The sequence below is a fragment of the Pelecanus crispus genome, chromosome 1, assembly GCF_030463565.1.
Source record: "Pelecanus crispus isolate bPelCri1 chromosome 1, bPelCri1.pri, whole genome shotgun sequence".
Classification (NCBI taxonomy): domain Eukaryota; kingdom Metazoa; phylum Chordata; class Aves; order Pelecaniformes; family Pelecanidae; genus Pelecanus; species Pelecanus crispus.
Window position 1 is genome coordinate 14,093,699 of NC_134643.1, and position 16,967 is coordinate 14,110,665.

Genomic DNA, 16,967 nt, shown 5'->3' on the forward strand with positions numbered 1-16,967 from the left:
AATGAAACAACTCTTGCTTCCAAACTGGGACTCGTGAGGAATCCTCCTACTAGACACATTGGCAAGTATCTTTATTGCCAGGCACTATCAGCACAGGGAGCAATTCAAATCCAAATGGGCCTCAGTGAATTACAGGTCACTGCTAAAGTTGAGGCCTTTACAGCTTGGCAAGTAACCATTTAAATATTCTTTTCCTTAATTTTAGTCAGACAACTGATTTAAGTTGAGGGGGGTTGCTGGTGGTGGGTTTTTTTAATGTGAACTGGAACTGTCTTCCCTGTGGCTTGAGCAGGGGGCAGAGGGAAGCACAGAAGGGAGCTTGCTCCCGTGCACCAGCTCACCTGGGGAGGCACAGGGCCACCGTGTACCCTGCTCCCGGTGCCCGCTGGGTGCCCAGCTGGCCCCACAACAGGGGGAGGCTCGCCTCTCTGTTCCACCTTGGCATCTGACAGCAGGAGCTTGGGGAGTGCCTTTCGTGAGCAACTGTAAGGAATCCTGCGAAGGGAGGACTGATTTTGCATTCCGACTAATGTTCACTTACAAAGAATGCCTCGGCTCTACCTCGGTTTGCTACAGCTCCTCACCCCACAGCGGCGTAAGGGCATCCTATGCGTTAGTGCAGGTAGAAACATAACCATGTAGAGAGGCAGTTTAACTGAATGATTTTTTGCAGACCCAAAAATAAAACCAATCTGTTATTATGAACCTTTATTAAGCGGCTCACATTTCAGTATAAATCACACTAAAAAGATTTTTAAAAAAGATATTTACACTACAGTGCTGACACATTTAAAATGAAAAAATTGGTATAAATAAGCTCTATGGAAAAGCCTGGAATTGTCAAAAAGAATTCTGGCTCATCTTACAAAAAATATATATGTTAAATGTCAGCTCTACTCTAAAACCTATAACTCAAAATTATTTAAAGACTTCTTTATGTTAAACCTGCAGTGTTTACAGTGCATCTGGCCCTAAGTGCTTTGATACTTCACAGTTATGGACAGGCACTGAGGAATGTTACAAAGCTACATAACTATTTTCTGTAACAGATGCGAAGGCAAGTCACAAACTTGCCTCACAGAATTTATGAATCTTTACATTATTACATCATTAAGTTTAAAAAGGAATTTAAAACCATATATACAAATTCAGCACAAAAAATCATCCTCTCTTTGTCCATGCAGTTTTGGATATGATGAACTATGTTGTCTTGTATCATCGGGATGTACGTGACCTCCAGGGCATAACTTGCCTTGTAAGTCCTTGTTGCCAGGTTCAAATTTAGAATCCATTTCCAACTTAAACGCCGTCAATTCAATGCGATCCAATCTAGTCTGAACATTCGGGCCCCCAACGTCATTAGGTGCCACTGTCTTTTCAGCAAGATCAACATTCATGGGTTCTTCTTTCATTCGGTGAGATGCAATAGGTTCGTGTTTTATCGGCATAAATTCCTGCTGCAGATACTTTGTCTGCAGAGCATCTGAAAATTTGGTGTCTTCGGAGGTATTTTTGCTCATCGTACAAATTCTGCTGTCAGTCTGAAGTCCAATAACCGAAGACTTGGGGTCTGCAGAGGTCCCTGCTTCAACAGTACTTGTATTTTGAGAGAGTTCTTCCTCTGAATGATATAGCTTGAGCCGGATGTGCCAAGCCAAACTGCACACAGCTGAAACTGTTTTGAACTGGTGCACAACATTCCTTGGGATAAAATAAATGTCATTATCAAATAACTGAATTCTGGCATATCGAATGCCTTCCCTTCGCAGCTGATTAAGTTTTGCATCATCAACCCACTGGACACACTGGAGGACAAAAATTAAGAAAAAAAAAAGTGAAAACTCCAATTCAGGTCTCTGGGAACACCTGATCAACAGTTCATAGCATGCTTACCTGTGAGAGTGGAGGCTCATGCAAATCTAACTGCATTCGCTGAACCACCTCTAAGAAGTCTTCCGCATGAAAACAAATTACATCTTTGGTTATACGAGGCTGCTCAGACCTACAGAAGAGCAAGAACAGCACAGTCAGAGGCTGAAACTAACACGCTATGGATAATAATACAGAAAATCTGCAAGGAAGGATAAAGCAAATGATAAAAAAAAGCAACAATTCTAGCATAACCTACATTTTGCAGAAAAAAGGTTGACTAGAATGTCCAATTCTCAAACACAACCTCATTAAACTGGTTAAATGAATTAACTACAATTTCTTTACAAGTGGCAGTAAAAGCAGCAATGAAAGGTCAACAAAACTCACTATTTCTAATTTTTATTTTTAATTGACTTCTTTCTGCCTTGATGCTGAAAGACAGATGCCCCAGATACGCTAGGCTCACTCTGTCAACACTCTAACATGATACGCCCGTCAGGTACCTCAATGTAGGCAACAGTCTGCATAGTATTATGGCAAACACTGTTCAGTATCTTAACCTCAAACACCTTGTTCAGAGTTAGTAGTAAAGCCAAACCGACACTGAGCTGCCACAATCTTACTAAGCAGCAAATACTGGCATCCTCCACAGAATATCCCTTAAAAATACCTTCCTATTTATGCTCACTAGAGAGCTACAGAAGGGCAAAATCTGAGTTAGGGTTTGTCTCCATACTCAAACTCTTAGGATAATTCACCTCTTGTCCCACAACATCTCCCCCAAAGAAATGCACACCATTTATATAATTCCTCTAGAAACATTATCTAGAATTAGCTAACAAAAGGCAAACCCAGCTATGATCCTTACCGCTTTCTGATCTAAAAGCCAAACTCAGTTATTCAATGGAAACACAGAAAACTAAGCCCCATGTGTTTGTTCTTGAGGAATGTTTGATTTTTAAAAGGTTTTTTTTTTTAAAGCATGGTGAAATGAAGATTTCATTTACATAGGAGGAAGGTTGCATTGGAGTGGTTTTGCAAGCAAAGTTTAGCAGCCAGGAAGAGCCTGGTTGAGGACTTCTTTCCTTCATCCCCTGCAGAGCCCTCCCAGGGCTGACCGGAGCACACCACCTCCCTCGGAGCTGGCTGCTGTGCAGTAACAGCACGCAGGCGGCACGTCCAGGCGCTGCCGAAAGGAGCCACGGGTGTCCGGGTGTCCCCCTGCCTCCCCCACACCCACAGGGCCGGGCTGGCTCCTGCCGCCCCACCAGGCAAGGGTCCCCGCGCCCACCACCTCCACCCTCCGCCAAACCGGGCCACAATTTCAGATTTACTGGGGCCCAGGGGAGGAGCTGATGCAGCAAAGCAGTTCGGTATGTTTCGGAACTTAAATAATGGATGTTCAAGCACTCTTTTTTAAAAGCAAGATGATAATCAATCTAAGTATTTATGTATCTCTATATATGGTGCTTTATATATGGGTGCATGTGTATGTATATATATGGTGTTCTAAGAAGCAGGCAATGATGTACAGTTTATTGGGCTTTTTAAACTGACAAGACATATTTTATTTAGGTCACGACCTCAAAAACAGCAAAAAATAACCAGTTTGAGGCTATTTTCAGGGAAAAAAAAAATCCCAGATCAGCTACCGAAAGTATGCTAGGGAGAATTTTCAGACCACATATTTTACTTTCAGTTTTACAGCGACTAAAATGTCTCTCTATATTTTGGTCTATATAGTCCTGAAGAAGATTTAAGCACTGAAAGCAGAAAGCTTACAGAAACGTCTCTAGTCAGTGGCATTAAAAAAAAAAATTAGCTACACTAATCTACTTTTTATAATGCAATTATGTTTTTCATTTTTTTAAGACTATGTATCTGCATCTGGAGTTAACAGTATTTGTAAATGAAGTTAAAAATTAAAATACAAACAATATTTGCACACTAAAAGAACTTCAATCCAAAGCAATGTTTTCACAGCAGTGTCTACTCCATGTTTTATGCATTACACAGGATGAAGTATAATCAATGATTTTTCTAAATCATTCCTTTTCTCAGTCCCTATATATACGTGCAACAGCATGCATTACCAAATCCGTGCTGCAATTCTATCACAAAACATGATCCCTTTTGCAAACAAAACAGAGAAAAGTTATTGCCAGATTATTTTTAGTTCTGCATTTGCATATTTGATATTTAGCACAACTCTGAGATTATATTTTGTAAAACCTCAAGTTTAGGGGCCCCTCCCCAAGCAAAACAGTACCAGGATAGTTCCGCTAGATGTCCAAAAAGACATGAAATCCAAACAGAACTATAAGATGACTTCAGAAAAATCCATTTAAGTCCCTATTAGAGCACTGCTAGAACTATTTTTCCCAAAATTTTTTTTTCCTTAACCTCATTCTTCAAAAGGGCTGGGTTCTTTTTGCTGTAACTTTTCAAAAGAGATTCAGGATTACAGGTTTTACCATGAGTATTTCTGGCCTAATACAGGAAGTCCGGCAATATATAACAAATTCCTAGAAAAGCACTAACAACTTCATGTGCTAGAACACAAACTTGAAAGCTTCTTGCTGAAGCACAGGACAGAGGGGTTTGACTTTGCCAACAATGCCATGAAGTGTCTTCTGCTGTCCCTGTACAAACCCACCCAAACTTCCCACGTAAAAATGTTCAAAGTTTCCATAATTTAAAATTTCACTGCCATTTCTTAAGTTCTGCACTTGGCATCACCTACAAAAATGGCATTAAGTAGTCAGCATGATCACAACACCAGCATTTATCAGACTTCAATGCAGTACAATCTTTAAAATGTTTGCTAACAATAGCCAGAGCTCTTCTAGAATTTGTAAATATTCACAGAGATAAAAAAAAAAAGATCATAATCCACTAATTTTTACAAAGCATCTCAAATCAAGAGCCTGTTATATTCGGGAAAGCAAAAGTTATTCTTTTGTTCTTCCAAACTCTGTGTTTCTAGTTCTGTCCTCTATCCCCAAAAAGCTGCTTTTTGCCTTTCAACAGTACTGTTCCTGTCTGTTCTGAAAGACACCACTTACCCTACCTAACATTAACATTCATGCCTATCAACTACTAAATAAATCCCACTTTCTCTAAATCTACAGCAACTTCTTGTTTACAAAGCTTTTTTTGCACATCCAATTCATTTTTATACTGAATACAAACTAACAACTCTGTTCAGCAACTCTAGGAATTGCTTTATTTTCTCCTCAAAGAAAACGTGAATTCTATATATAGTACCTCATCATTAAAACATGTGCATTTTTACTGCCATAGTGCCCTGATCACCCCTGGAATATCTCCAACTTTCAGTTTTGTTCAACTACTCAAACACATTTAAAAAAAAAAAAAAACACAACCCACACCCAGATTTTTCAAGATTTCTATGCATGCTGTTTCCTTTAACATAAATCTACCCACAGCTGACAAATTATGGTAAGGCCAGTATCTGAAATTATTTTAATGTGTTACATTAATTAATGATGCTTCATTATCATAAGCCCTGATTAGTTCTCTTCATGTAAGTACAGTGAAGTGGCTTTTCAAAATTATACAAAAAAGTAGAAAGGGAAAGGAGAAATTATCACTGAGGTCAAATCAAGCTGGAAAAACATCATTTTTATTGTGTTATGTGTTTTCCTCCTCTACATATTTCAGTCCCAAATTTTTTGTTCTGCATTAAAAGATACATTTTCAGTCCTTCACTGAAGTGAAATGATGATAGTTACTTTTTTCCCCCCCCAAACTGAAGTACTTTCAAGCTTTTTGGGCAGTTTTGCCTAGTTTTGCCTACTTTCAGATCACTTTTTAATCTACAGTTTTTATTTTGACTAATTTAATTCATTTTTCCAAGTTCAAAAGGAGTTTTAACAGAGGTTGAATAGATACCCTTTTCCACAAGTTGCAACGTATGACAGAAGCAATGGTATAGATCTGGAAAGCAAGAAAACTTATTTTTAGGATGTTAATGAACATGTAATGACTTCTAAGGGAGGAGGCTCTTGTTATGAAGGTGTAGGGTGTGAATGGAAAGTTCCTGCAGACATTTCAATTACTATCGATTTAAATTCTTATTAATTTCCACAGGTACACAAGTTTGGGGGGTGGGGTTCTGGTTTTGTTTGGCTTTTTACTTTCTTTGATAAAGCTTTGAGTCTCTCTCTCATATGTGCAAAGTGTAATTTAAAATATTCAGATCTACACAGTATCTCAGCTATTGCCCTGCTACCACTGCTCAGTCTTAATTCACTCCAGCTTCTCACAGAGCAAGCAGGAAGTTCAAGACTCCAGCTATCATCAACTGCACGACCTCTGAGCCCAAAGTAAAACCACATTAACATCTCAACAATCCAGTTCTTCCCCAACAGCAATTTTTCAATTTTCTATCTCGATGAACTCAAGCACTGGAACATAAATTTGCATCGTTTCATCCAAAGGGAATTCACTCTTCTGAATTCTAGACATGTATAAAGAGCAAAAGGTGGTTTTAGTGCTTACATATGCAAAGGTAACCTCCAAAACTAAGGTCGCTCTCCCAAACCAAGGTCAGAAGATCCTGAAAAATGCTTCTTAGATCTGGGCCGGGAAGCACGTATGATTATGGGCTTTTTATTTGGCTAAAATGTGAACAGCTTCAAATGAGATATACTCATTTGCTGAATCTCATATGGGAATTACAACGACAGACACCAAAGACAATCACACAGACTCCAACAGGATTCTTCCTAGGTGATCTACCATAAATCAGGGTTATAGCAGCCACAATTTGGAAACAGAACCATACAAATTCTGCTCATCTCCAAACAACACAAAGAATTGCCAAAAGGTCTTCATGCGCACCACTGAGGCTGAGACTCACGTCAGTCCATATGCGCTATTTAAAGCAAAACAGAGGGAAGTGTTTTTACATCTAACTAACTCAGTTACAGCAACTCAATTATAGCTATTAAACTGTCATTGCAAGGCATCTTTCTAGTTTCAATCACACAGCAAAACTGTACCCAGCCTAGCAGGGGGTAGACAAACACACCTAGTGCACAGAGACAGAGGGGAAGAAAAAGTCCAGTATCTAGTAAGTCTTCATTAAATCTCTTAATACTAGATTAACCTATTCTGTGCTCCTTGTACTGATTACAAAAATGGAAATTCAGGCAAATATTTTTCAAACACCTAGGTGAACGCATCAATCAACACATACCACTCTCCACAGTGCACAGCCTTCAATACTCCCACAGCAGCTGTAGTCTGTCGTTCAAAACCTTGTCCTATGTGATCTGCATGGGCTCGTGTCCGGTCTTCAAATAGCATTTCACGGGGTTCACTGGTTCGAGGTAGGTACTGCAAGTTTTTTATTTCATTGGTAGTTCTGTATAAGAAAAACAATATTAGTGATATAGAAATTCCTCTTAATTACCTATTTCCACCACAGCCAATAGGACTGTTTTTCTCCCTTCAGTGAGAACATACAGCCAAATGAGAAAACCAGTAACACTTAGGACAAATTAAAAATGTAATGAGCTATGCAAAAAATCTGAGCATCTATGTAGTAAAAAACCCCCAAACAAAACAAACCACACCAAAAAAAGAAACCAAAACACCACCACAGTGTCCGGGCCCTGAGTGCACTAAAAGGCCCCCATGACTGAGCAGCCTCACCTGCAGTCTCCACCCACAAACCCGGACAAAGAGCCCAGGAGCTCTAAGCTCAGGCCTGGGCCTTCAGTCCTGGCCTGAGCCATGCTGCAGAAGCACTGGTCTCCGCCTGAGCCAGAGGTGTGCTGGGCCACAGACTTGCTTGCCAGCTTGACCTCAGGATGGCTTTCCCAAGGTGGACCTACCTGGCAGTCTCTGGACCTGATCCTCACTGGCAGACTGACTTCCTGGCTTGACCTCAGACCTGCCCCGTAACCGCACGCTTGCCTGACACACTGGAGTCGGGCTGAATCCGGTCCCCAAAGCCCAGGTCTGCCCTACGTGCCTCCCTCAGGCACTGTGAGACTGGGCCCTACCGTGATCTGCCCCTGGCAGGGAACTGCCGGCCTTTGCTGCTTCCGGACTATTAGGTACACATTTCAATTGTCCCTGAAGTCATTCTTCATCACTCATGTTGATCAAACCAGTAGGAAATGTGTATGTATATTTAGTTCCACGTTATGGAACTGGGAATGAGAATCAGCAAAAGATCACTTCTTCAGGGTTTAATGAAACTGAAGGAAATGCTGCAGAGCAGGAACAGAGCCACAAAACCATTTTCTTGGTCACCTGGAGCCAACACTGTGTGCCACATTTTTCCAAGAGCTGTTTATAATCATAACATAGCCAAGGTTGGAAGGGACATCCAGAGACTGTGTAGTCCAAATTCCCCAACTCAACTACAGCAGGTTGCTCAGGACCGTGTCCAGTTAAGTTTTGAGCAACTCCAAAGATTAAGACTCCACAAGCTCTCCAGGCAACCTGTCCCAGTGTTCAACCACCCATACAGTAAACTTTTTTTTATTTCCTTTCTCCTTATTTTATATGGAATTTCTTGTAATTCACTTTGTGCCCATTACCTCTGGTCACATCACTAGGCACTGCTGAAAAAAAGGCTCCGAGCAACCTGATCTGGTTAAAGCTGTCCCTGCTCATTGCACGGGGGTTGGGCTGGATGATCTCTAAAGGTCCCTTCCAACCCAAAGCATTCTGTTCTATTCTAAAACCTCCCATCAGATACTTATACACATTGATATGATCCCACTACGAGCCTTCTTTTCTCAGGGGTAAATCGCAGTTCACCCATGCCCGCCTTTCATGTCACCAGACTTGCTCCAGTGTACCCATGTCTGTCCGGGACTGGCAAGCCCAGAACTGGACACTGTACTCCAGATGTGTCTCACCAGTGATGAGCAGAGGGGAAGGATCGCCTCCCCCAACCTGCTGGCAGTGCTCTTCCTAATCCTGTCGCAGAGGCTGCTGGCCTGCTTTGCCACAAAGGCACACCGATGGCTGATGGCCAACCTGTATCCCACCAGGACCCCCAAGTCCTCCTCTGCCAGGCTGCTGTCCAGCCAGCTGGTCCTCAGCCTGCGCTGCTGCGCGGGGTTGTTCCTCCCAGGTGCAGGGCTTTGCACACCCCAGTGTTAACTTCATGAGACTTCTGCTGGCCCATTTCTACAGCCTCTCAGGGTCCCTCTCACTGGCCGCGCAACCCTCTGGTGCATCAGCCACTCCTTCCAGTTTTGTATCACCTGCAAACTTGTGGAGGGCGTGCTCTGTCCCATGATGCCAGCCATTAATGAAGATGTTGAACGGTATTGGTGAAAGGTATCAGTGCGTGGGTTACTCCCGTAGTGACCGTCCTCTGGCTGGACTTTGTGCTGCTGATCACAATCCTTTGAGCACAGCAGTTAAGCCCACTCTTGATCCACCTCACTGTTCATCAGTCTAGTCTGTCCTTCATTAATTTGTCTATTAAGATGTTATGGAGACAGGTGTGCAGTGTGCAAAGCCTTGCTAAATTCAAGATAAACAACACCCCTAGCACTCCTCTCATCCTGTGAGCCAGTCATTTTGTTGTAGAATGCCATCAGGTGGGCAAGACATGATTTCCCCTTCGTAAATCAATACTAGCTACTCCCAATTATCGCCTTGTCGCTCACGTTTGAAATGGCATCCTTCCCAGGATGAAGGCGAGGCTGACTGGCCTGCAGTCCCCTAGGTCCTGCTTCTTACCCTTCTAAATGACTGGAGTGACATTTGCTTTCCTCCAGTCCTCAGAAACCTTTACCAACTGCCATGACCTTTCAAACACAATCAAGAGCGGCCTTGCAGTGACATTGGCCAGCTCCCACACCACTTGTGGGTACATCCCATCAGGTCCCATGAGCTTGTGTCTGTCTAATCTGTATGTCTAATATGTTCCTTACCCTGATTCTCCTACGCTGAAGGCAAGTAGCCCTTGCTCCAGACATTCCTACTATCTCCAGGACCTGGCATTCCTGAAGGTAAATCTCACTACTAAAGACAAAGGCAAAGAACGCATTGAGTATCTTGGCCTTTTCTATGTCCTTCATCTCCAGGCCCTTTGCCCCATTCAGCAGATGCCTTACATTTTCCCTAGTCTTTCTTTTTCTGCCCATATGCCTGTAGAAGTCCTTGTTGCCCTTCACATCCCTTGCCAAATTCAACTCCAGATGGCCTTTGGCTTTAACTGTATCCCCTTCATGGTTGGACAGTGTGTCTCTCCTCCTGAGGCACCTGACCCTGCTTCCACTTCTTGTATGCTCCCTTTTTATGTCTGAATTTTGAACAAGAGAACTCCAAAACCAGAATTTCTCATGACACATAATATTCAAGTTCTGCAGAGGACATCCCTACTCTTAAGCTGGTACTTATACCCAGTACCACAGCAAAGCTTAAAGATGTCATTTAATCTTGGAGATGTTACCCTTCAGGCGAGAGAGAAGCCCTTGTCCTTTGAGCTCTTTAAACATCCACCCACATTTAAGAAACGGGGTATTAATTCCAGTCTCATGGCATACATGAGTAGTTGCATGCCTGTTCACACTTCCCTGCAGTTTTCACCTTAAATTCCTACGAAAGCTCCAAAAAGGACCAGCACCTTGGCTTGGTCAGATAGCAAACAGTTTAAAAAAAAATTATCCATATCCTTACAAAACAAGGCAACTTAAGTGTATTTTGAGATGAAGATTTACAGAAATTTATATTAAGATATAATATCAAGCAGTAAAAGGTTTGGGATAAAATGAATTTGTAGAGAAAGAATACTAACCAGACATTTATCAAGCAAAATAATTCAACATACCTCTTCCTTTTGAAAGGTGACTTTGGCATGTCAGCCACAGGGATCATCTGTTCTCCTGGACGTACCCACATAATGGGACCATCATCACTGTCTTTACGACTCTCTAATTTTAAACTAGAAAGTGTTCCCCATGGCAGTGTACACTAATGGGAAATACAAGCCACAATTTTGAAGTGAGTTACTTTAAAAACTTTTTAAAAGCAGCCTTCATCTGTCACAATGAAAACATTTATTAGACCACTCAATTATTTAAGCAAGTATCACATACTCTCACTTTATTATAACACTAACAGACAGTATATTGTCCCCCTTCTCCCAACCCATTCCCTTCTGTCCTTACTTTTAAGAAGGGTGATTCTTCCAACATATCAAGGAATTCAGGGAAATAATCCCCCACTTCCTCATCAACTGCTCCAACCAGGCTGATCTGTCTCATTGGGCCAGCTCTATAAGTACCATGAGAGTATGTTCTTTTTACCTACAAGCAGAATATGACAGCAAAAGTTATGTCGAGCCCACTACCACTCAAAGTCTACATTCAATAAACACCTTTAACCTCTATGCTTATGTTTTCTGATTGATATTAGTTCTACAGTCTTCAGTAAACCTAAGATTAAGTCAGTTACTATGAACTCATCACCAAAGACAGCTCTTATTAAAGATACATAACTTATATTTTATTTATTTTAAAGTCCAAAGATAAGATTGAGTAACTATTTATTGCCTTTCAAGAAAATAACATTCCGAAGTAATAACTATGAAAAGCTATTAACGTATTTCTGCTCAATAACTAGTAAATAAGGATTCTTACCTGGATTACTCAAGTCTAGCTGAATTTTTACCTTTTTCCTGTAACAGTTTGGCAGAATCCTGAGTTACAACTAGTTAAAACTCTAAACATTTCCTGTGCTAATCATCCTCTCCAGTATGGCCTCTGTGTGAGCACATTAAGTGGAGCTAATTATCACACTACAGACAAGGCTCTCAAAGAGTTAGTACAGGAAGAGACAGAATGACAGTTACGCCTTCATTTTTGCTGTGCTGTACTAACATGTGCTCCCTTAAAACTTCAAGGGCTGTAACATTCACCTCTCATGAAAAATCTTTTATTTTGAACTTGGACAGAAGCACATTTTGTCATAAGGGTTTTTTCAATAGTATGATCTGTCCTGTTACATGAACAAAATACTTAGGAAGCTTAAGGGCAAGTGATCCTTGTCAATCTCATGCCTATCTCCCATTTAACAGGCTGAAAGACACAGTGGTCATCTTAGATGAAATATGACCAGATCAGAACAGAGGGAAGAGCAGATGGATTACTACACAAACCACATAAGGCTCTTGTAAACCTCCCCTGGCGCAACCTGAGGCCATTTCCTCTTGTCCTGTTGCTTGCTACTTGGGAGAACAGACCAACACCCACCTCACTACAGCCTCCTTTCAGGGAGCTGTAGAGAGCGATAAGGTCTCCCCTCAGCCTCCTCTTCTCCAGGCTAAACAACCCCAGTTCCCTCAGCCACTCCTCATAAGGCCTGTGCTCCAGACCCTTCACCAGCTTCCTTGCCCTTCTCTGGACACGCTCCAGCACCTCAGTGTCCTTCTTGTAGTGAGGGGCCCAACACTGGACACAGTATTCCAGGTGAGGCCTCACCAGTGCCGAGTACAGGGGCACAATCACCTCCCTGATCCTGCTGGCCACACTATTCCTGACACAAACCAGGATGCTGTTGGCTGCCTGGGCACACTGCTGGCTCATGTTCAGCCGGCTGTCAACCAACACCCCCAGGTCCTTTTCAGTCAGGCAGCTTCCCAGCCACTCTTCCCCAAGCCTGTAGCATTGCATGGGGTTGTTGTGACCCAAGTGCAGGATCCCGCACTGAGCCTTGTTAAACTTCATACAGTTGGCCTCAGCCCATCAATCCAGCCTGTTCACTGAAAGGGCTGTCAAGCACTGGAACAGGCCACCCAGGGAAGTGGTTGAGTCCCCATCCCTGGAGGTATTTAAAAGATGTGTAGATGTGGTGCTTATGGACATGGTTTAGTGGTGGACTTAGCAGTGTTAGGTTAACAGTTCGACTCGATCTTAAAGGTCTTTTCCAACCTAAATGATTCTATGATTCACATAGCATATGATAAACTAGTTGTGGAACTACTCCAACTGAAAACTCTACAGCTTCCCCCCAAAATACTAACTGAAGTGAAGTTGGAGAGGATGTGAAGCTTTCAACTGATCAACATGCCCGTCTGTCTTATGTACCACTAGGTGTTGGCAGTGAAGCATAAAGTCAGCAAAGTGTTTAAGTGCAACATAATCCCTGCTTAAGGTGGATCAATTAAGAAATTTCTTACATATTCCGAAAAAGACCATTTCACTGAAAGTTAAACTGAAAGATCAACTCGACTTTTTTAAGCATTATTTGCCCATGCCAAGTCACTCCTAGCTCTCCTGCTCAATTATGTTCCTGTCATTCACCAGGTAGAACAGATTCCTCTTCAAGATCCAGCTTGGGAGAGGTGAAATACCAAAAAGAATGCTAAAATAATGCCAAAGTTACAAGTGATGAATGGTTTCTTCTGGGATCGTATTCAGAGTCACATCATTGCAAATACACAGAATGAAATGTCTGAGTGTTTAAGAACTCTGTGGTGGGTTAACCCCAGGCAGCAACTAACTACCTTACAGCCCCTTGCTCACTCACACCCTGCCAATGATGAGAGACATGGGAGAGAACAGGAAAAGCAAGGAAACACACGGGTCCAGATAAAGATAGTTTAAAAGTGAAGAAAAGAGGAAAGTGAAGAGGAAAACACACCAAGTGGTGTTTTTCACCACTCACTACCTCCCACAACCAGATCGACGCGCAGCCAGTCTCCAAGCAATAGCTACCTTCCAGACTAACACCCCACCCCGGCCCCCTCAGTTTCTGTTGCTCAGCATGATGTTAGATGGCATGGAATATCCCTGCAGCCAATTTGGGTCAGCTGTCCCAGCCATGTCCCCTCCCAACTTCTTACCCACCCCAGCCTACTCACCAGGGGGTCTAGAATGGAGAAAAAGAGAAAGCCTTGACACTGTGCAAATGCTGCTCAGCAATAGCCAAAACACCAGTGTGTTATCAACAGTTTTAGTCACAAATCCAAAACACTGCCCCATAATAGGCTGCTATGAAGAAAATTTAACTCTAATTTATCCAGACCCAGTATAAACTGAAAATAAATCCATGCTGGTGATGAAAAGGGAAGATCTGCTCTCTCTTTCTCCCTTCTTCCCTGCTAACATTGGGTCTTCCAAAGGTGGACAGGAAGCCAGCTTAGGGAACCAATCTGATTTTAAGCCACAAATTACCTGAAGTATGTATTTATTCATTTTAGAAAGTTATATAAATAAGAATTAAATAAAGACATAGGCCACAAAGACTAATGCCTGGTCAGAAAGAACAAGAGGGAATCTGGAAGAGGCAGCAGCTGTTGGCAGTGAAAAGTGACTCCTATCTCATTTCTTCCATGGACTGGGTTATAGCACGCTAAATTCTAGACTCAGGTCAGGGGTTGCTATTTAAATTACACTATCTTAGATTAGGCTAAAGAATTAGAGAAACATATATGAAAAGGTGAGGTCAACTACCTAGCAAACAAAACCAATTTTCACTCACTCCAAAATTAGACTGCTACTAAGTAACAGTGTGAAAACTAGGTGGTTTGTTCACAGGAAGAGAAAGATTCCTCTATGTATTTCTAAACTCACAAAACCAATGCTGATGTACTGAGTACTTCTTCACTGAATTCTAGACATTAAATTATGTGCTGACCACAAATCAAATATTATACATGTTTTATAAGGTCATCTTCCTGAGTACAATTTTACAGGTTACAGTGTGACTATGTTTTTAGAATGTTACAAATTTGCTCAAATAAATGGCTGGAACAATCTAAATCCAGAAAAAAAGAAGGAATCAATGACATGCAGTTCTTCTGATATGTCATCAACATGACCAGAATCAATACACATACACAAAAAAAAAAAATCACCAATTAAATGCTGTATAATACAATGGACAGGTAAAACAGAAACATATAACTAAATAAATACAACATAGCCTAACATCTTTCTTCTCATGTAGCTTAAATTTGAAGTATGTCACCTAAAAACACACAAACGGAGACTGTGTCATTCTCCTGCATCAAGGTAATGGAAAATTACGACAGTAAAACCACCACTGAATTCAGAATTAGTAAAACTTAAGAATTATCTGCTTCTGTGACAAGTATGGCATCAACTGATTTTTTTAGTGTAACTTAACTTGCTCGGTTTTAAGTAAGAGTTCTAAAAAGCAAGTATTTTGGCATAAATGTCTTGGTGCCTAAAATAATCTGAAGACTAAATCTGAATATATATATTTTTTGAGCATTATATATACACATTGTATATATATACATTTGAGCATTATCATCCTACTAATAGGAAACATTTTAGACACTGTATGTTAAAGATGTTTCCATTTTCTGTTTGAAAGAGACATGAACTGGAAGGAACAGTCCAGAGAAAGCAAGCATTTCAACAGATTAATTTAAAAAATGTAAACTGGGGCAAGTCACAACTGAATTCCTATTTTTAATATAGTAGGGGTTCTTCTTGACTAACATTTTCCTGCAAGAATTTTAAAGGTTTAAATTTCTTTCAGTTTTTCAGCTTTAAAACCAGGAAGTCTGGAAAGGCAGTCTACATAGAACAAAAAAAAAATTTCAAACCCACTGAACCCAAAATAATTTCAAGAAACCCACAAAGAAAGCCCCACCAAAGACCAACAAAAACATTAAATCACCATAAAAATGCTGGGAAATCAGAGGGAACAGTGGGTTTCCGTTTCACTACACAAGCACACAGGCAACGCACTTACACATTTGTATCTTAGAACTGAAAACATCCAGCTTCACATTCATTCCTCTAAATCTGTTACCTCAAACACTATAGTCATGAAGAGGCAATGTAGCATTCTTTAGTACATTTTGAAAAAGTGCCCAAAAGGTTTTCTGTTCCTTGCCAACTCTTTTCAAATCCTTAAATGCTTACATGTATTTTCAGTTCCAAATGGGAACCAATACTGAAGCATCAAAATTTCACCAAGCAAATATTCACCACAATTGCTCTGAGTTTAAAAATACTTGCAAATCTACTTGGCTACTTTTTACTGTTAAACCACACACACCCCATAATTTTTTTTTTTTTTTTTTTAAATATAAAGTCAGAGTTTTGGTATCAGAATAAGATGCCTTGACAGTTCTAGCATTACTCGAAGGTGATCTATTATCATTAAAGCTTTAATTTCAACAAATATACCATTTCCCAATTGGAAGTTTCTGGAAATGAAATCCCAAGAGTTTTACTGCAGTATAGTTCCACCAGTGTCCTTTTACCACTGTAGTTTATCATTTCACATGTTTCACTTTGCAGCTGAAATCCTCAAATAATATGATGGATCAACAGACATTTTTAAAAGCAAGATGACCTATTATTCTGAATTCTGATGACAAAAAGAGTGGAGCAGTCGATAAAGAATTAAAGAAAAAAATAGTTTAAGAATAGCATCAATTATATACCTTCATGGAAAACGATCTTGTGAAAGCAAAGTAGCTATTATGCTCTTGTAACTCAGGAAGATCTATTAACAAGGTTCAGTCTCAGATCCTGTCCAAGCTGCCAGTACAAACCTTTAGGGTTTTGTTTAGGTTTGGTTTTTGTTAATACAGAATATGTGACCAAAAAGAGCAACATACAACTATCATTTCATATTTATTGGTTGAAACCGTCAGGAAGCAATCTGGAAAGGTAACTATTTTCTAAGTGGAAAACAAACGAGCATGTGTTGCAGATTTCTAATGTCATTCCATGTGAACTGATTGTTTGTTCAATGGTATTCAATAAGTGAAAACTTTTTTTTGCTTGGAAGACAATAGGCTGCCATCATCTATCAAAAAAGTCTCGTACACATAGTCTTACGGATTATTTGATTAAAAAAAGAACAGGGCAATATATATGTTTTAGCAGAGATTAAATTCAACTTTTCATCATCCAGAATTAAAAAAAAAAAAAAAAAGAAAGGAGGCTATACTTTGGAGAACTTGCATAACAGGAAGCAGTTGCCAAAAATCATTAAAACCTTCTAGTAACTAACCAAACATTCAAAAAGCTTAAAGGCAAGGAGCAAATTCTATTGGAAGCAAAATTCTACTTAAAGTTACTAAAACACAACTGAAGAGACACACA

General features: G+C 40.6%; 1 protein-coding gene across 1 annotated transcript in view; it reads right to left on the reverse strand.

Moving 5' to 3' along the window:
• Positions 1–425: 425 nt before the first annotated feature.
• Positions 426–16,967, reverse strand: part of RSBN1L (round spermatid basic protein 1 like) — a 52,418-nt gene continuing 35,876 nt past the window's right edge. Inside the window, exons 4-8 of the mRNA XM_075711910.1 lie at positions 11,043–11,180; positions 10,703–10,845; positions 7,097–7,264; positions 1,894–2,002; positions 426–1,805 (exon numbers count right to left, since the gene is read on the reverse strand). Coding sequence (XP_075568025.1) covers positions 1,149–1,805; positions 1,894–2,002; positions 7,097–7,264; positions 10,703–10,845; positions 11,043–11,180 — 1,215 coding nt within the window. The 3' untranslated portion in view covers positions 426–1,148. The remainder of the gene's footprint in view (positions 1,806–1,893; positions 2,003–7,096; positions 7,265–10,702; positions 10,846–11,042; positions 11,181–16,967) is intronic.